Source organism: Syngnathoides biaculeatus, chromosome 13 (genome assembly GCF_019802595.1).
Source record: "Syngnathoides biaculeatus isolate LvHL_M chromosome 13, ASM1980259v1, whole genome shotgun sequence".
Taxonomy (NCBI): Eukaryota; Metazoa; Chordata; class Actinopteri; order Syngnathiformes; family Syngnathidae; genus Syngnathoides; species Syngnathoides biaculeatus.
In genome coordinates, this window is record NC_084652.1 from 2128923 (window position 1) to 2150415 (window position 21493).

Below are 21493 nucleotides of genomic sequence, written 5' to 3' on the forward strand. Positions count from 1 at the left end.
TTAATTCCTCTCCATTCCAGTGCATGCCTCCCCCTTTCGAACTGTTCCTCGACCTGCTCCTTGATTTCACTGCAGATCACAGTCTCACCTGTGAACATACTGCTCCACACAGATTCCAGTCCTACTCCTCATGTCAGCTTATCCACAACCACTGCAAACAAGAAGTGGCTCAGAGCTGATCCTTGATGCGGTCCCACCTCCAACTTAAACTCATCTGTCACACCATTGTTCTGCTGCCCTCATACAACTCCCGTACTACTCTGACATATTTCTCTGCCGCTCCAGACTTCTTCATGCAGTACCACAGTTCTTCTCTCAGTACTTACCTAAGATATACACAGACACAGAATAGCTTCGTTTTACCTTCTCTGTACTGCTCCGTCAACACTTTAAAGGAAAATAATGCATTTGCGGTCATCTTTCTAGACAAGCAACCATAATGTTTCTCCCAAATACTTACATTAGGCTCGATTCTATTCTTTCATTAACTTTGTGCCTCATCAACTTTTTTCTCTTAGAGTTCCCATAGATCACCATTCTGCTTAAAAATGGGCATAACATTCCTTAGGCATCTTCTCACCCACTAGAATTCTGTTGAACAAGATGGTCAAAAACTCCACAGCCACCTTTCCTAGATGCTTCCATACTTGCACAGGTATGGAAGCATCAAGATCAAGTGCCTTTCCATTTGACTTCTCTTTCGTGTCTTTCTAACTTCCCCTTTACTAATCATTGCTACTTCCTGGTCCACCGCACTTGCCTCTTTTACTCTTCCTTTTCTCTTTTTTCCTCAACTATCTAGCACATCAGTGGCGCTAGTCAACACATTTCCATTCCTGTCCTTAATCACCCCAACCTCCTGCACGTCCATCCCATCTCGATTTCTTTGTCAAAACAACATGTAGAGATCATTTTCTCCTTCTTTAGTGTCCAACCTGGGATAACTGTTCTTGATATGCCTCTTGTTTGGCCTTTGACACCTCTAGCTTTCCCTACATCGCATTTCAATGTATTCCTTTCTCCTCTCCTTATCTTCAGTTTACCACTTCTGCTTAGCTAACTACTTTCCATTTATGCTTTCCTGTACTTGGAGGTTGCACCACCAAGTCTCCTTCTCCCCTTTCCTACTGAGAAGATACACCAGGTACTCTGCCGCTTCTTTCTCTGATCTCGTTGATTATAGTCGTCCAGTCTTCTAGAAGCGACTCGTGTTCACACAGAGCCTCTCACGCCTCCTCTCGGGAAAAACCCGACTAACACTCACTCTTCCTTTCTCAGTTTCCACATGTTTTTCTGCTCTGCCTTTGTCTTCTTAATCTTCCTCCCCACCACCTGTCATCTTACACACAACCATCCCATGCTGTCTAGCCACACTCTCCACTACTACAGCCTCACAGTCAGCAACCTCCTTCAGATTCTGCACAAGATTTAATCCACCTGCACGTTTCTACCTCTGCTCTTGTAGGTCAGCCAATGTTTCTGCCTGTTCTGGGAGAAAGTGTTCAATACAGCCATCTCCATACTTTTTTTTTTGCCAAATCTACCTATCTATGTGTTGAGGTTCCTTTCCCAGATCCTGATCCATTACTTCTTCATCACCTTTTTCCTTCACCAATATGCCGATGACAACCTGCACCTATCCCGGCTCTCTCTGTCTGAGATGCTCAGAATTACATGTATACTGTCTATCTAGTGCCTTCCAAAATGTTTTTCACCGCTACGTCACATCCTACCTGAAGGGAATTACCCCTGATCACATTATACATACACCCTCAATTTCAAGTTTCAGCCTCATCATTCTATCTTACACTCTTTTCACCTCCAAGACATTCTTAGCTAACTTATAACTCCATTACCTTTCTATTCCCATATGCACCATGGTAAAATCATTTGAAGCCCGCCCCTAAACATTTGCCCAAGAACCTGCTTTCAATTAAAAAAAAAAACAAAAAAAAAAAACACAGTCATATGGGGTGGGAATGCTTTGCAACAATCTACAGATATGGCTATATGCACGCAGCAAACATGTTAGAACACAAGACCATTGACGTGGACGGGGTTGATGGCTTGTGAGGCGTGATGTAATTTTCAGCCAGAGAAGAAATTCCTCTCATTCTGGGTGTGTGCTGCTGGGTGCCCTTCACGTTTGCACAACTTGGCCAAATGGGACGAAATTTCATTGTTCTGGGCTCACCCCAGCAGTGCTGTTTTTGCAAATAATCATGAACCATTTCGTGGGTGGTGGAATAATTATTAGATGCGATCGTTACCACTTTGATAGTGTGTGTCATATTGTGTTGCAACCATTTCAAACAAAGGAAAAGGCCTATCTTGAAATGCGAGCTTTTATTCACAACCGCACAGAACAGACCCTCTCAGTCCGCTCGACAACACTCGGACATCATCGACATAAACATCCTATAGCTGGTAAAGTCGTTTCTTCAAAATAAATGCCCGCAGTTTAACTACACGATTGTAACAGTATGTGCTGTAAAATTGTTCAAAGTCCTGCTTGAACGAGGCTTTTTTTTTCCGCCCTGTACTGGTTCTCCTTCACTTGGCAAAGGTGTGCATTCAGAAATAGAAGGTACAGGTGACGGACTAATTTCATTCAAGGCACGTCTGTTGCTGGAAGCGACTCTCTCACTTTCAAGGCAAAACGATGATTAGTAGTGCTATCGCTGTTGAATATTTTTAGAATCGATTATTTCATCGATTGATCGAATACAGCGATGCCTTCAGATATGAAGTTAATTTGTTCCATTACCATGCATGTATTTCATGTATTTTTTTCTTCTTTCATAATTTGAAATGAATGGAAATGCTATTAATCTGTTGCAGTCCCCCTTAAAACATTTTTTAAAAATGAGATTGCACTTAACAGGATTGTATTGAACAAAACAAAAAGTAATGAAATAGAATGTAAATATCTTTAAATGTAAATTGCTCAACTAATTTTTACTTGTTTTACATTTTTGCAAGACTTTTTTTCCCTTCACTTTTGCTGAACTAAAACTTTTTTTTTTTCATTGTGCAGTCCACACTTTCATTTACAATGACTTTCAATAAAAACCGGTCCTAGTAGCTTTGTTTCTTCTTAGCTTACAGATCGTCCCGAATACGAATTCCTCTGGGTCATTCTCCCGCTAAGGCTGTCTATGCTCCTGCATTTGTAGCTCCTTGTTATGCGTCTTAAAGGCAATAGCTTTTTTTCCCCTGAAAGATAGACAAGTCGCGACTTTATTTTTGCAGTCTCCCCTCTAATTTATGCATGTGCAGCATGGGCCATTCTCGCAACTATCACCCCATGACATGCTTGCAATTGCGTCCGCCAAGCAAGCACTCTGACGTGACCACACCAGCTTAGAGAATGTCCCGATACGTCCGTATTTTAAAAACCTTATTTGTATGGTACCTTTAAAAACGCATTTGCAAAGTGTTTTGTCAGACAGTACAAGACCGTGAAGCTGAAACTTCGTGGTCATTCAGGTGTCTTCTTGTCTCTGAATAAGATTTATCTGTCTCTTCTGCATAGCAATCAAAGGACACTTTATGGATTTTTTTTTTTTTTGGGGCCAAGGGGGAACATATAAATGGAAAATAACATCAGGCCTCAAACTGAACCTTGTGGTACACCACAGTCAAAGGTAGTAGTGGTGAATAAGCGATGTTTGTCGATGGTGACTGCAAAGTTTCACTCTAAAAGAAATGCAAGGACATTTTGTTCTTGGTGATATCCCATCTGCCTCAGTGTCACAATGGTTTCAGGCATGTGTGATTAATTCCTTATTTTTATAACCAGTTTGGCTTTGCTAAAGGACCATGAACCCCCGTCAGAAATACTTGCATTGTAAAATTTTTACACTACCACTATCGCGAAGGTTTGGTTCTCTACCGTGATCCAAATTTTGTGGCATTCGGTGTGATCTCGCGAAACAAGAATTTATATACACACACACACGATGTTCTTGCATTACCTTTTGTCTCCCTGGATTGTAATGTTTTTATGCTCGGGGAAAAAAAACAAAATCACAAGTACATTTTGAATATCGGTTAATGGAGGAACAGTCTTGCTCTGTTTTGCAATCCTAACTGTGCTTTGGTAAACTTCTTCCATTTTCCACGCCGCTTATCCTTACTCCACTCTGTTCACAGCAACATTTAAAGTAGAAGCACGGCTTTGAACTACGAAAGCTGCTAAAAAGTTGTTGGAGGGAAAAAAAAAAAAGGAATTCTGACAACTCGAATGACGCCGCTGTTTCAGACTATACTCGAAAGGTTATTGTAATATTTTTTTAAATTTTAGTTTTGCTTTACAGATGATCAAACTTTACTGACCTTTGAAATGAATGTTCAAACAAAATAATAGGCCAACTTAATGTGTTACCTGACATGGTCACATATAGTATAGTATGATACTAGTATTGTAGCAGTTAGTATGGGAATATGTTCCTGTCCATGATGAGTGCTTGGGCAGAATGTCACACTGCGATTATCTGTCATATTTCTACCGCATATTTGTGATGACAGTAAAACGCCTCCTTTTTGGCACATCTGTGCGCACATCACTTGTTTTTGACGGACTGATTCCGCTTCAACTATGTTTAAGGCTGTCAGTGTTTGGCTCTCTTCATACTTTAGAGTTGTTACTTATCTTTACATGGAAGTTATTTAAAGGGAGGGGTTGATTTGGCATCCACCCACTTATTTGTTTTTTTTTCCCTGCCCCTCTGTCTCTGGTGACATCAAAATGATGCCAGCCCACATCCTGCCATCTCCTCCTCCTCCTCCTCCTCCGAGTGCCTGTATCTTTCTGAGCACCTCTGAGACACAACTGCTCTCATTTGGGCGGTGTTCACTCTCTCCGTTTAGCATGTTAACAGTCGCATCCGCCGCAATTATGCTCTCCACGTGCTGTCTTCAAGATGACGTCAGCACAACCCCACCCCCAGTCTCCTGGAGGTTGCTGACAAAGGCTCCACACTGTATTTATCTTGCGTGCGCGTGCAAGCGTGAGATTTGTATGAGCTGCTATGCAGTCAGATGGTTGCAAGTGTTGATATCTGAAGTGCTGACGTAGCACTAGTAGTAAGTTCCACACCGAGGTGCGCTGTTATTATCATGATATCAAGTATTTTCTCGACATGCTTCCTGGACAGTTTGCGTACTGTAACAGGAGACACGGCTGGTTATTACGGTCTTAACTCTCAAATTATTATTATTATTTTTTCCACACGCTACAATGTTCCGTCCAATGCTGTACTGAAAGATGCATTGTGTAACTCTTTGTTTGGGGGGGAGTCACCCCAGCCAGTAGAGGCAATGACGTAATGCTGAATACGCTATCAGCTCCTCTACCATTGCTGTGTTTTTATCACAATTTCATGTCAACCGGCAACATCCCCTACAGCCGCATGGAAAATGACATACTTGAAATGGCACATTTTGCCTAGCAATGGGCAAAGCATTGCTTCTTGTCTCAAAACTTTTGTGTTTCTCTGTCAGAAAGTAATCATAGAATGATTACCTCACCGGGCTGTGCTTTAAAATAATAATAACAATAAAAAAGCTTCTATAGTCACATGGTGGGAGGTGTGGAGTAGGCATATCAAAGGGAAGGCTCTGTCGTTGAAATGCAGAATTCTACCTTCAGGGATGCACTTTGCACGGCAGCTTTAATGTCAAAAGTGGTTATTTATTGTCTATGACTTTTAGTTTGACAAGATTTCAGTTCCAGTAATCCCTCAATCCAGATCCCTGTCCCAGGTTATACATACCCTCCCGCTCTCTTCCCCTGGCAATGGTTATAACGCCACAGTGCTGGGTTGCAACACGTTTTGAAGTTGTGCTCCCAGCATGGCCAACTGTAGATGATAACATAAATTAAATACAATGCTTGGAAAAGCCACATAATGATGGTTGGAAGCATTGGCGAGAGGAAAAAAAGTTTTTGTCAAAATGTCCTCTAGATGTTTGTGAGCAAAGGAAATAACCAAGGTCATGTCATATAGAAGGATTACCGACCCCAGTTCTGAAATGTAGGCTATCGGAACCACACTTTTTTTTTTTTATTTTTTATTTTTTTTTTAGCCTTATAGGGCTGTTTCCTCCAATGATGCAGTGGTGATGCATTAATTAATTTTCCGGTCCCTGTGTTCATGTAGCCGTCTAGCATTATTGCATGTTTCAGTATTTCTGTTCACGCGTACTAATTTGCGTCCTGTTTTGCGCTTCATCTTCATCTCCGGATTTCAGTATGCAGTTCCAGCCAGACCTATGCGACAAGTGTACTCACTTATTTTGGTCTTTTGCGATTTCAGGTCACAAGTTTAACATTTGACTTCGCCACCGTCTTTCCCCCATATTATACTCCCGCTGTCCTACATGTTCGTGATAGCCAAATTGTGGTTTCCTTGCTGTCATGAAGGTGATGATTAAGTGGCTCAAGTGGATGCGATGTGCGTTCTTTTGCCTCTGCAGATCTGCATTATATGTCACCGCTTCCATGGCTTGGTATTGTGTTCAGCCGCATTAACTGTAGCTCATAGATGGAACTCCGCAAATACATGTTGCATGTAACAAGCATTCCACCTTAGCAGCAGAAAGCGGCAAGGTGAGCCGACAATAGGGAAGCTGCAGTTTGGACAAGCCTCTAGCTAACATAATAAAAGCACATGCATGACAAGCAAATTTGAGTTATTACTGAAACAAAGGCATTCATTTTTTGGTAATAGGTGGTTATGTTACCACTAGTTGAATGTGCGCCTTACTTCACTGTCACATCTATTGTTCAATAATGGTGGATGACTGTCATTCAACAAATATCCACCTGGCACTGTAGGCTTTGTTTAAAAAAAAAAAAAAAAAAAAAGAGTCCCAGTCAACTTCACTGCATAGCAAAGCTTAATGACCATTGCTTGTTAATTGCAAAAGTTTTTTAAATATGTAGTGTACCAGCGTGGATCGGCCAAAGCAAAGCTATGAGTTGGCAACATAAACATGTTTATTTTGGCAGTTTTATTTTGGCAAAAAATGTCTTTCAGTCCGAAACAAGGAATGTACTTTCAGTGCGTTTCTAGTCTATGTGTGTAGATAGTATTTATCCACGGTTCCTCCCCCTTTTACAGCCCATAGACGGCTGTGGCTACATCTAATTTCCATCGCCAGCATTTATTTGTTTTTGCTTCTTTCTTACCTCAGGGGCCGCACAAAAGGTAGGGCTATCATGGACGAGGAGGACAGCTTGGATGGAACAGAGATAACAGAGTCCATTGGCCCTCAGGACACAGGTGAGTCGACACTGCCCCGTTCCTTGGGAAGCACTCGTTCAGCGGAGGTAGAGGAGGATGGATGAGAGCTTTTTCGGAGTACCTTGGCCTTCCTCTTCAGGGCTATAAATGAAAGGGTTCAGCTCAAGCTGTACTGGGTTTATATTCCCTCCCTGCCCTTGCTTCCGTCTCTCACTCGCTGCCACCACCTCTCCTCCTGCTCTAAAATTGGCATTGAGGTGCAGTGGGAAAGAGCCCAAGGCTAATGCCCCCTAAAAGCTTTTTAAAATCCCATCAGTCTCTCTATATGCATTTATACTGTTTTTAATGTGTGTAGTGTACATGACATCATGTGAGCTTTGCTCAGAGTTGTTATTTATTTTGATGATCATTTACACTGGATACCATATATAAACACACACACACACACACGTTATACAGATCTTAAATTCTTTTCCGTTAGTGTTTTAATAAAATATCTTGACATAACGTGCTTTTATCAGTAACTCGGGAATGGTTATAGCAGAATGTATACAATCTGTTTATTGTCTTCCTAATTACTTGATTAGACCAGACCGTGTCAGGCCATTTCACTATACTGTTAGTATGAGTGTGCATGCATAGTATGTGTTAGTTGGGTTTGCCTTTGCGTTGGGGTGGGAGTGGTCAATGCAGCTCTGCTTACCATGTGGCTACGTAATGATCACACTGGTGACGTTGGGGAAGTGGAGTGACTTTCGAACAGTATATAGTCTGGGTTCAGATTCAGATTTATTTGTCATTGCGACAAGTGCAATGAAAAAAAAATAAGGTGCAGACCATTAGGTGCAAAGATAAAAATATATAAAACTCCAATAATAAAGATAAACCTTTTTTTTAAAAAAGAAATAAATAGAGACATTGCACAAACACAGACTCAGCAGATATTTACATTGGATGCTCCTGAATTGAATATTGAACATTGTGAGTTACTGCAGTGTAGCTATGGATATTAAATAAGGGAGTTGTTACATTGGTACGTTTCACATATTACAGACAGCGATTGTTTAAGGCTCTAACAGCAGTTGGAAAGTTGAAGGTGGCTCTCAATCTTCTACCAGCCTAGCTGATCATGTCATAAATGTTGACCAAATTAACTCAAGCCTTGCACAACTTCGGGATGGAAGTCTAATAGGGCTCACCCACAGATACATTTTCAAAAAAAGGCAGGTAACAAAATATATACTTTATTTGGTTTCATTTTGCACTCGAGACCCAACTGTTTGTATAAATAACGCAAACTTGACCCTAAATAAATAGAATGTATGGGTACCAGTGTTGTGTTTACAGTCATATTGTTCCAATAAAATGTTTGTAGTGTTTTATATATTTTGAGAAACTAATCTTTCCATGTTGTCCATCACCTTTAGAAACAGAAGTCCAAGCAGGGGAGACTCTGGAAGTGGTTAGCAGTGATGCACCAAAGGAGGATCCGCCCTTTCCTCCTCTTCCGGCCCAGAGCCCTCCGCTTGAGACTCTCGCTGGACCGTCGGTTCCAGGAACTAGTGGAGTCCAGAGCAGGTTAGCAAGAACAAGGAACATGACTGTGAATGTGCTTTAGCTTCAGGGGTTCTCTGTCTACAAAGTACTTTCGTTCCCACGGTGGTGACATAAGTCGAACATGCTTTAGTCTCACTAATCTACACAATTCATTCTGTCACTCTGGCATAGAGTAAATATTTGTTTGTAACGTCTTGGCTGGTCCATAAGTCTCTTGTCACCAGGAACGCTACTCTTGACATGGCACCCCCCCTCCCCCCTCCACCCCCACAACAGCACAGTCCTTCCTTAGGTGGATCTGAATGTCTGTGAGACTTTGAAGGTGTCTGAGTTTGATTTGTGATTGGATGGCTGATTTGGGGTTTGGAGCTACTCTACAGATGAATAAGAACTTCCTATGACTCTGAAGGAGGAAGGCTTGACGTAAAAACTTGCTGAAGACAAGTGATTTGCGCAATAAAGACGGTATTAATTTACCACAATTTGTCATTTTGTTGTTGAAGCGAATGCGACATGACAGTATACAGTGTCACCTGCCTTTTTACTGTTCGGTGAATTTGCCTGACAACTGATGTGAATATTTTGACTGTTCGTCAATCAGTGTTAGTAAAGTCTTTTCCAGATGGAAGTTCATCGCACTTGTATGTCTATAATTTGAGGAAAGACTTACAAGTGAATGCGAATGAATCAGTTTTGTGTTTGGCAAAGTATTTCTTGTTTTCTATACTTAATCGGTATAGATATAATCACGCAATGAAATTACCTTTGTCGCAATTTTGTTTATATCGCAGCAATACATTCCGCCATCCTCTTTCTGTTTCAGTGAGCATCTTTGTGCCTTCTGTTACTGCGGGACTCATAGCCTGTTGGGTCAAGGGGAACTGCGAGCGTTCAGCACCACGCTATCACTTGATGAGCTGCTCAGACACAAAGATGGCGAGGACTCGATGAGCAATGGCGGCGATGACTTTGGGTCCACTGAGCCACACGTGGCTGGCGAGACGACCTCAGGACAACAGAACCTTACCAAGTAAGTTTTGCCGTATAACTAGATGAGTTTTATTCGTTCCCAGTGACGTAATGAAAGCCATAACAATACATGCTGGCAGTTAGCTTAGCCAACAGTTGGTTGTGTTTTGTTGCTATCTGATTAGTCCCCAAGGGTAGTCTTCACTTGTCACATGACCACAGATAAGGATGCGCAATGCAAAAATGCAGATTTTTAAGCGAGGTACATGTGTGACAGAGAGAAATGTGAAGTAAGGCTACGTTCACACTCCAGGTCAATTCTGATTTTTTTTTTTTTTCCCCCTTCTTTTTTCCCCCCAGTGTAATATGTTTTTTTTTTTTTTTTTTTTCCCACTGGGAATGTGGGTATAAATCGGATACATATCCAATCTGAGTGCAGTTAGGACACACAAGTCGCGCTCCTATGGCCTATACTTCATCAAAAGGCAACAAACGTCACCTGCCACAAAACAATGCCGGTTAAACGGACAGAAAGCAGTCATTGGTGAGAAGAAGATACTTTACAACTGATAAATATAAGAAACTGTTGGCTCCGGTTGCACAAAATCCTTGAAGTGCACACAAATGCGTCGTGACAAGGTCACTGATGGTGTAATGGTACGGTTGCCTGACTTTGGTGTAGGCGGCGTGGGTTCAGCGCTCACTTCGCGACAGCATCTATATGTGCGCTGCGACTGAGTGGCGCCCAGTTCAGGGTGTTGTCTGCCTTTCGCCGAGAGTTAGCTGGGATTGTCTCCAACACATTGCGACCCAACCGGGATAAGCGGTTTTGAAAGTGGATGGATGGATGAATGCTTCATGACAATACTTCGGCGAGGTGCCATATTTACGTCTGTAAACACGGCACGTGTGCAATGTGACACCCTGTTTTGTGTGCAGAAGTATGACATCATGGACTCATTCTGTCTATAGTAGAAGTCACTTTTTTTTTTTTTTTATGTGACTATATAAAAAGATCAGATTGAACATGAAATCCAAATTGGATATCATCCCCTGGAGTCCGAACGTAGCCATCGTGTTCTAATCAGAGGTGAAGGGTGGGTGTTTATTTTTCTGCAAATGTGAAGGTGCCAGTGTCGCCTTTCTTTCGACTTAACAGCAGGTGTCGCACATGTGCCGGATGTCAAGATGGCTTTCTTTCTTCTCTGACCCACAGATTCAATCATCATCATCTTTCTTTTTCCTTCTTTAAAAATTGCTAATTATTCTGCTGTCGTATGCTGTTTTACGTTTAAAAAAACGTTTTGAGCTTCTGTCTCTGTTCTATTCTTTCCAGCGGGTCTGAAAGCGGCGAGGGAGATCCAGACCCAGTGAGTCGATTTTGGGAGGAACTCTCTCATGTTGGCCTTCCACAAGATCTCAACGTCCAGTCTCTCTTTGAGTCAGGTGGGAGTCAGCGGTTTTCAGCTAATCGTCTTTTCAAATTTCCAAACAAATCTTCCCATTACGATCAATTAATCAATTATTCCTTGCTTGTTAGCGCTCACAGACTACCTCCAGAGCAGAAGGCATTCACCATTCTGTGTTCTCACTGCGTATGAATAGTGTTTGTTCGTAGCTGCCTCTGGCTGAGAAATAGAAAAACTGTAAATATTTTCCCTGAACATGTACGGGATAAAATTTACATTTCTCCTTGGAAAAACATTTAGAACATAATCCTCAAATTTACATTTGGAAAGGTCAATACATTCACATAAAATGAGCCATCAAAGTTCATGGAGCAAAGAGTAATAATGCACTCACCTTGTCCACCTTGATCACGGTCATGTAGAGTTGAGGCAGGTGACCTAAAATAGAATTTAAAAATTTCCAGCATGTCGATAAAGCCACGCTTTTGAAATGAGTAGCTGGTCTCCATTTCTTTGGCAATATTAAGCGCTATCGCCTTTGTGATTGCCATCCATTTGTGGTGAATTCAAGTCGCTTTTTTGGGTTTTAAAGCTGACGTCACTGTCGGGGCCAGAAAAGTCACCAAATATAGAGAAACAAAATGACCAAACTGGTGGTGGCTTTACAGACCCGCTCCATTCTGTTCACAGAAAGTGCGAGCTGTGAAAATCAGCCAGGATGTGCTCTCAACTAAGGAAACAGCTAAAATGAACAAAGAAAGTTGTCCTGACAATCAAGCTGAAATTAATCAATGAAATCAATTAATCATCCTTGAAGAAAGACGTTCAAGATTTGATGATCCACTGCACTATTGTCCTTAGTCACACATTTTTAATGGATAATTAAAAGTTAGTAAATTACCATTTTGCACATGCTTTTTTGTTTGTTTGTGTGCTTAAACACAATAACCGGAAAGTTGATTGTGTATTATTTGCTGTTTTACAAATGGCAGGGCAATGCTGGGCGCATCAGAGTTGTGCCTCATGGTCCGAAGGTGTTTGTGAGGGCGAGGGACAATCGCTGCTTAATGTGGACAGAGCCATTGACTCAGGGAGCACAAAGGTGAGTCTGGGGGGGAAGCATCTGCGCCCTAATAAGTATTACCACCACTGGTATTGGGGAAGGCCTGCCAGCCTCCCACACTGAGACAGTAAAGCTGATGGATCAGTCTGGCTGGTAAAGGTCAGCTCGGCACTGTAGCTCTGTCAACTGTGAAATGGAAAAGGTCACGCCACTCAACTGGGGCTGAGCTCTCATGGCAGCTTAGCTGCGTAGCATTAGCGCAAAGGCACTGTGTGCTGTGTGCTGTGTTTGTTTGTCACCTATGGGTTGTTTAGTTTCCCAGCAAATCTTCCGCTTGACGTCTGGAGTGATTCGGGCATGCTCATGGTACAGAAAGAGAGAGGGGAAAAAGTCCTTGGACGAGGTTTTACTTGGAATGTTATGGACAAGGGTCTTGATTTTCACTTGAGTGGGGGAAAAACTCAATTCAGAAAATGCCACATTTGACGGTTCAGCAGAAGAAAGACATTCATCCTCCCCAAAATGTCTCCCTCTCCCTGCAGCACTGTGCATACTGTAAGCGCCTTGGAGCATCCATTAAGTGCTGTGCTGAAGGATGTATTCAACTCTACCATTACCCCTGTGCGGGGGCAGCAGGGGCCTTTCAGGATATCAGGAGTCTGTCACTCCTCTGCCCAGAACACATTGATTTGGCCATGCATAAATGTAAGTCGTGTTTAATTGTGCTATGGTCTATGTTACTTTGTATAATGTAATGCGTTATGTTCTTCTCCACAGTTGTTGACGATGCAAATTGCGCGCTATGCGACAGCCCAGGGGATCTACTGGACCAACTCTTCTGCACCAGTTGTGGACAGCATTATCATGGTATCTGCCTGGACATGGCCGTGACCCCTCTCAGGAGGGCCGGGTGGCAGTGTCCTGAGTGCAAAGTCTGCCAGACATGCAAGTGAGTCACCATGCCACATAAAATGAAATAAAATAAAATCATCAGCAGTCCAAATGTTTTCCTTCTCTTAAATGGCTACTCATCACTTAACCATTGAAGATTTTTCAGTTCTGTACAACAGAAGGGGATTTCTGTAAAATTTGTCATTGATGTAATTGCTGATAATCAAAACAGGAACAACTTCAAGGGGTTTTCGTAGAGAATGCAGCTCAATCTTTCCAATCATTCAACCGTGTTTTGCAGGAACCCAGGAGAGGACACTAAAATGCTGGTATGTGACATGTGTGACAAAGGCTACCATACTTTCTGTCTGCAACCTGCCATGGACACTCTCCCCACCAACGGCTGGAGATGTAAGGTAGGAAAAACTTCATTCTGTGGCTGCCGTCCTTGGGCTGGATGCACATTGGTGGTCCGAGTGTTCCAATTCCGATTTATTTCCATGTACATTTCATTTAAAAATAGCACTTTAAGTCCGTGTGAGTTAATTTGTTTGATCTTAAAACGTCACTTGGGGAACCTATGCAAAAGTCTAAAAAAATTGAGAAGGCGGGGGCAATACTTTTTATAGCAGATATCAGATTTGGAACCACATTTGGAAGAGGCCTGATTGTGATTTAAAGATATTTGATTCATTTTCTGCTGCTATGACACATCTAATTTTGGAATTAAAAATCATATGTCACTTGGACCATGTTGTGTAAATACAACCTTATTAATAAAGCATGGCCATTAAAACATAATTATAAAATTAGATTGGGTAACATTTATAAGTCCCCACACTGGGGAAGTTTGAATCCCGCAATGCAAGGAAAAATGTGCAAACTTTTCTTTGTAGAACTGCAGGGTATGCATCCAGTGTGGAACCCGAACCAGCGGCTTGTGGCACCACACCAGCTTGCTGTGTGAAAACTGTGTCCAAAACCAGGATCCCACTCTGAGCTGCCCAATGTGTGCCTGCATTTTAGACCCTGAGCATCACAAAGACTTACTCCTCTGCCATATTTGTAAGAGGTAATGTCAAACTTGTTTTTTTTTTCCTCCCCAATCACAATCCATCCTGCTGGACCTCCGATTTCTCATTGAGATCATTTTTATTTGGCATAATTCATAATAATACCAAAATTGTTGTAAAGGAACTGCAATTAATCGACAACTATTCCATCCATCCATCCATCTATTTTCTGGAGCGCTTATCCTAACTAAAGATGATCCCATTAATTGTAAATTATTACTAATAGTAATCATTTCATGCTATCTAAATGTTATCAAATCAGGCAAGTTGTTGGGTTTTGCAATTAATCTGTTTTGAGTTTTTGAGTCAGGCTTCGAAATCCACTTTATATATGTATCTGTTTGTTTATTTATTTACTTATTTATCCGTCCATCCATCCATTGTATTAGCCGTTTGTCTTCACAAGGTTTCCGGGAGTGCTGGAGCCCGAAACCCCTGTTAACCAATAGCTCTGCACTCATTTCAGATGGCTTCACCTTGAGTGTGAGCGTCAAAACTCAGGCCAAGCAGAAAACCACCCCAGAGAGGACTTCGTTTGCTCCAACTGCAGGTCTCCCACTGCAGCGCGGGTGCTCCAAGCAGAGGATATGGACACTGGCCCAGAGCTTTTCCCTCAACCAGCCTCAACGCACACAGACTCTGAAACTGGCTCACAGCTGGCTCAAAAGCACATGGACCTCGAACCTGGCATTCGGCTGCTTCCTGAAATGCACAATGACCCCAAACCGGAATTACTCGCTGCGCCATTGTCCTCAGATCCACAGACTGTCGAGGATGCAGTCCTGGACCTGAACCCAGCTATGTCTGTCCAAGAGCCTGGTGAGTCCTGGTTCCCATAAAGTTTGGATTCAGCAGATTTACTGTACATCTACTTCAGAATGTTACCATTTTTTTGTGTGTGACGGGAATCAAATAATTTTCATTGTGTGGTTTTCAGTGTTTCCCAAATGCTTAAGAGCATTTACACAACTGTTTTCCACGAAATGTACACATTTCTCGACCACTTTTAACCGTTCGAATGTTGAAAATATTTAGACCATTCAGGGAACAATTTCACACATTTTTAATAATCCCACATTTTAAGAATCAGAATCCGCTTAATGTGCCAACACACAAGGAATGTCTCCGGTATTTGGTGCCACCTCAGTATGACGTACATGTTGAGTAGAAAGAACAGAACAAACGAACTAGCAAGAATGAAGGACGAAAGACAGGAAAGGTTGAAAGATTCACTTCATTTCTCAAATGGTTCAAACCAGTAAAATTATCAATATTTTAAAACATGTACTTTAATAAGTGCACATTTTTATGAGATTTTCAATTGGATTTTTTTTTTTTTTTTTCAAATGTCCTGCAGTTCAATCTGATATTCTACGTTTTCATCATTTCTATCTTATTGTGCAGCATTTCAGTTCAGCTTCAGCCAAAGCACTGATCTTTGCGCTTTTTCTGCCCTTCTTCCTTACGCTTAAAATTACAAATACTATTTTACTATAAAGTCCAGTTTCACTTGTTATAAATTTTGATGTACTGGTTCCTACCCTCGCCTACGGACACGCGCTGTGGGTCGTGACCGAAAGAACAAGATCCCGGATCCAAGCGGCCGAAATGAGTTTCCTCCGCAGGGTGTCCGGGCTCTCCCTTAGTCATAGGGTGAGAAGCTCGGTCATCCGGGAGGGGCTCAGAGTAGAGCCGCTGCTCCTCCGCATTGAAAGGAGCCAGAGGAGGTGGCTGGGGCATCTCATTCAGATGCCTCCCGGACGCCTCCCTGGTAGGGTGTTCCGGGCATGTCCCACCGGAAAGAGACCACGGGGACGACCCGGGACACGCTGGTGAGACTATGTCTCTCGGCCGACCTGGGAACACCTCGGGATCCCCCCGGAAGAGCTGGAAGAAGTGGCTGGGGAAAGGGAAGTCTAGGTATCCCTGCTGAAGCTACTTCCCGCGCGACCTGACCCGGAAAAGCAGTAGAAGATAGATGGATAGATGGGATATTATTTTAATCAAAGATTTCTTTGTTAGTCTCTGTACAATTAGACGGCTTCCTGTAATTGGCACTTAAACAACCCACTATACGGCGTAATGCAGTATCTCGAGTGGAAACTCAAGTAAGCGCGACTCAAAGGGTTTGCTGCTGTAGTAAAAGCAGTGTATTTATCCAAACATCACCTCATTCACTGTAGGGGATGTAGGAAAGGGAGGAGTGGGGCATTAATATGAATGGGGGTGTGTGTTTAGCTCGGTCAACAGCTGAACACTAAAGAGACTTGGAGGGCCATCTCCGAAGTGACTTTCTGGCATAGGCACCGGATGAGCACCTGCAAGCTGCACACTCACAAGTCCAGGGTAACAGACCCTGGGATGTTGGTTGTCATGGTTACTCCCTTCCTTGGCACAGATGCATCGCAGGTGCATGCATGTGGGTGTCAGGATCATGGTGACATGGGAACTTGTGGATAGAAATGGTGGGTGGCCCCGTAAGACGAGACTGTGTGTACTGTCAGTGGCTGTCTGGCGGTGTATTTCTTTCAATGGGGTTTGCCTGAAAGCCAAGCTTGACTGCTTCTATTCATGCCAGGCTGCTGTTGATATCTTTGATACGGAACCCATCAATTTAAGACGAACACTTGAAGACTAAAAAACGAGAAAATTGGAAACACTTAGCATTCAGCCTTGATTCTATTTGGTTTCTTTCTCTGTTTATTCCAATTTTGTTTTGATTTTTCACCCGACTCGTATAACAGTGCATAGATTTTTAGAACACGACTCCTACAACTTAACACATATAGAATGGTACCTTGAGATACGAGTTTAATTCTCCGCGTGACTGAGCTCTTGCTTCAAGTTGCTCTTATGTCAAAGCTAATTTACCCATTGAAATTAATGTAAATGCCATTAATCTGTTCCTGCCCTCAAAATGCCATCCCATTTTTTTAATTTTTGGAATGTTTTTAAATTATAAAAAATGTGTAATTTTAAATGACAAGTATTGTATTGTGTCAAAACAAAAGAAAATGGAAAGAAAGGAACTGCTATTGCAAAGATTACTTATCTTGGAGATGAGATGACTTTTGCTAACAGAAGATACTAACAGAGCAGGAGGGGGGAGAAGGCAGATGGAGGTTTCTCAGTCACTCTTTTCTTTAGTCTAGCTCTGAACTTAATTGTTCCAAGGATGTTTTTATTTCACTTTTTGTCAACTTAATTTGTATCATTTCAATTAGCTACTTAGTGATTAGCTTAATGTTACTGTACACGTACTGAACTTGAATGAACTTAATTGCTACTGTATATTTTTTTTCCAGTTTTACTTTATTTTGGGTCTTTTCAATTTTAGCCTTTTTTTGCATCGCATTCTTCTGTGTCAACAGATGGCTAGTTAAAAAAAATACCTGTCCAAAGATTTTTGTTTCTACTTCTTTTTGACTGTTTCTGAAATTTGGAAGGCATGTGTTATTACATAGCGCCAATCTATGGCCAGTTGCAACCTTTTCTGGATGTTTCTTCACCACAAAGTCTGAAGCTTTCTCCCAACATTTCCTTCATCTCGGTGTTCGAGATAACCTCCTCTGTCTCTTCATCAGAACTAATATCACTCCTGACCTCTAATTCTGCTGCATCTATTTGAGATTTGCTTTTCGCCTGATAGCAAACAAGCTTTGAATTTTTTTTCCCCGGCGGTATTTTTTTTTTCATGAATTATTATTCATCCAGAAACAATAGATTTGTTTTCTTGATGAATGATGTGAAAATAAGTGCTTCCTCTTGGAAAAATGTCCCTTTTGTCCAAACACGAGCCTTCATAAAGTAACATTTTAAATCTTCAACAATTTAACGTCATAAAAGTCTACTCTAAACTCTACATGACTTCACTGGTGCGTAATGTCAGAGTGACAACAATGTTATACTGATTCTGCTCATGTTTGTGAAAAAATAATCACTTGAGGCATCGTAAAAGTCGCTAAATATACTGTTGGCAACATTGACTCTGCAGTGCATGTGGAGACACGCTGTGTCAAACCCATTTATGTTGATATATTTATTTTTCCCCCAGACATCTCCCTGAGACCAGACATTGAGAGTGAGGTGTACGGACCCACAAAATCGAATCCTGGTCTGTTTTAAACTTTATATTCTCATGAATGATGTGCTTATATATGCAAATCAATCAATCTAACCACCGCACGCTTCGTCCCTCAGAAACCGAACCAGCAGCAAGAAACCAGGTCATATCTGCAGACGCTTCCTCGGCTTCAGGGATTCTGAGCCCGGAACGTCTGATGGAGGCACAACCGACGCAGGAAATCGCTTTAGAAACCAAGCCAGCAAATATAGAGACCTCCCCCGAGCAGGGCGCGGTCACCCCCAGCACAAAGGATTTTAAGGCCATCATCTCAACCACCAAAGAACTAAGTACTGTATCAGTACCTCCCACGGACCAACCAATAGAAGTCTCACTATCCCAGGCTTTGTGTATGGATGTAGCCATGGCTTCTTTATTAGAAAGTACTCCAAAAGACCTTAAGGACAGGGTGGAGGGCAATTTCCATCAGTCCTCAGCCTCCGCTGCGCCAGTCGGGCTTGACACGACGCAAGAGAAGATGCCACATCTTTCCTTTCCCAGTCTGTCTATGGAGGAGAAATCACTCAAGACAACTGTAGAGCAGTTGGCAGAGATGGTTCCTACTCCTTCCCATTCCACGCCCGTGGCCCGAGTGATAACTCCGAGAGAATCCCCCCAAACGTTCGGCGACCACAGCATTGTAATACCCACCACTACCCTTATACCCCTCACACCGAAGATCGGAATGGGGAAGCCGGCGATCACCAAAAGAAAGTTTTCTCCGGGGAGGCCGCGTGTAAAACAGGTTGGAATCTAAACATCATATCAGTGATTTCATGTTATCTCTCTCTTACCTTTCCTGGGTTAATGTATCAATCGAAAACAGTTACTCCGTAAGTTCCTTATGTCTGGATGAGGGTCACCTCGGGACTGTGCTTTATGATGATGACTATGGTGACTTAGTTTTTTTCAACTGTCTTGTCTGTTGTTTTGTATGATCCTAATTTAAAGAGTCCTCGGTCCAGTTTTTATTTGAAATATACAAAAACAGTTGGTGAATGATCTGTTTGGATATCAGTGCATCACTGCGTCACTAGTTTTAGTGTTTATGCAAACATGATTTTGTTATTTTAGTTATTTTTTTATGATAGCAATCCCGTTTAATTGACACAACATTCACTGAGACTTCACCGACCACCTCCCAATATCATCTGTTCATTTCATGGGCACGTGACACACACTTCAGCCTATCGAGATGGAGTGTTTGTGGACATGAATAACCACTCTCATTTTCGTTTGTTTTTCTTGTGACACCATATGCTCACTTTCCATTACATCCATCCATCCATTTTTTTTATACCGCTTTTTCTCACTAGGGTCGCAGTTACGCTGGAGCCTTTCCCAGCTAACTGCGAGCTTGAAGGGGGCTACACCCTGAAGTGGTCGCCAGCCAGTGGCATTCGTTTGTACCCCTGTTAAAATGAGAAGAGGGGGGTGTGTGTATATATATATATATATATATATATATATATATATATATATATATATATATAAAGAGAGAGAGAGAGATAGTTTCATAATGTTCTTCCACCATTATTTGAGCTGTACGTTATACAACTTGATTTTTAAAGAGATTAAGAGGAACAATAAAATAAAGAAATAAACATACAACAACCAGGTTACAAAATAGACACAACCTCAAAACTACGTTTTTCCAACAGCTTTGACTTTTATTACAGCTCATACTTATGTGATATGAGTCTTATCAGTGCTCTACATCTTGATTATTATTAATTGTCATGGCTGAAGATTAAGTTTCTCTTCACCCTCATCTTTTTTGTTGTTGTTGTTGTTGTTGCAGAGGCGTGAAGATTTTGTGCTAACAGTGAATGGTATTTGGAACTTTTCATAAATCCCCAGTTCAAGCTAAAGAAAAGGCAAACCATGATATTCCCACTACCGTGCGTCATTGTCAGTACAATATTCTTTTTGGCGAATTGCGCCAGAAAGTTCAGCCTTGATTCCGCCCATAACATTTTCCTACACGCGTTTGGGAGATTTCAGGGTGTTTTTGAAAATCAAATACGTACAGTATGTGGATTTGTTTATGATGATGTTTTCAGCGTTGTCACTCTTCTTTACTATATGATTTGAGGTTAAAAAAATAGAGGTGTACTAAATGGTTAAAAATAGCCAGAAATGCCTGAAGCTCCTTCAACGTTGCTGCCGGCCTCTTCGATGCCTCCCTGACCAGTTTTCAGTTCTTCTTTTTATCAATTTTGGAGTGGAATTCTATTCCCAATAATGTTGTCCTATTTTCTCCACACGATGATTGGTGTCTCCACCGGATTCCATAGTACAAAATTTGCCTTTAAAATGATTTTGTACTCTTCCCACCATTTAAAACTGTCTTTGGGGTTGATTAGAAGCTCCTGTGATCATTTAATGCTGAACACATCCCCATGCTCAGCTATATTAGGGTGTGTGCACTTGCGCAACCACATTATTTTAATTTTGCTTTCTCTCAAAGATGTTTTTAAAATATTTAGGGGTGCTGGGATAGGTTTAATCAGTGGATGATTTCCATCTCATAAAAAAGGAAAAAAAAATCGAAGTAAAATGGTTTGTTACACAAGGCTTGGAGCAACTCAGATTGTTGGTCTTCAATCACATGCTTTGCTGCTGTTCTAATGCAGTTTGTCCTTGAAGGTGCTCGACGGCATCGTTTCAGGGATTCCTTCTTTACATGGCGCCCTGCTGCATGAACTTCATTTAACACTGATTGGCTTTGTTTGTTGCTTGGTTTGTTCAATAGCTGTACTAAAAAGATGTCCACTACATGCATGAAAAAAAAACCAAATGATTTGCTTTAATTTAAGTCTCATCAATCTATTCTGTTTATATTTTTGCACGTCAACAGTTTATCGACTCCAACCTTTGCATATGTGATTTATACAGTGGAACCTCCAAAGTAGAACACTACCGGGATTTTGTTATTCCACAAACAAATGTTTCCAAAGGGGCAGCACGATTGACGAGTGGTCACCAGTCTGCCTCACAGTTCTGGCTTTAATATTGGCCCCAGCCTTACTGTGTGGTGTTTGGACATTCTCCCATTATTCGCCCCGTTTCTTTTCTTTCTCAATACACGTTAGGTTAATTGAAGACTAAATTATTAATGGGTTAGAATGTGGGTGTGAAAAAGGGGTGGGACAGTA

At 41.7% G+C, this 21493-nt stretch overlaps 1 protein-coding gene across 5 annotated transcripts in view; it reads left to right on the forward strand.

The window, feature by feature from the left end:
- kmt2cb (lysine (K)-specific methyltransferase 2Cb) overlaps window positions 1-21493 on the forward strand; it is a 73820-nt gene that overhangs the window by 13101 nt on the left and 39226 nt on the right. For all 5 annotated transcript variants that reach the window (XM_061838641.1, XM_061838642.1, XM_061838643.1 and 2 more), the window contains 12 exons: window positions 7201-7289; window positions 8678-8828; window positions 9631-9837; window positions 11113-11222; window positions 12178-12287; window positions 12791-12953; window positions 13026-13197; window positions 13441-13555; window positions 14036-14211; window positions 14679-15031; window positions 18267-18326; window positions 18413-19080. In XM_061838641.1, the coding sequence (XP_061694625.1) occupies window positions 7201-7289; window positions 8678-8828; window positions 9631-9837; window positions 11113-11222; window positions 12178-12287; window positions 12791-12953; window positions 13026-13197; window positions 13441-13555; window positions 14036-14211; window positions 14679-15031; window positions 18267-18326; window positions 18413-19080 (2374 nt within the window). The remainder of the gene's footprint in view (window positions 1-7200; window positions 7290-8677; window positions 8829-9630; window positions 9838-11112; window positions 11223-12177; window positions 12288-12790; window positions 12954-13025; window positions 13198-13440; window positions 13556-14035; window positions 14212-14678; window positions 15032-18266; window positions 18327-18412; window positions 19081-21493) is intronic.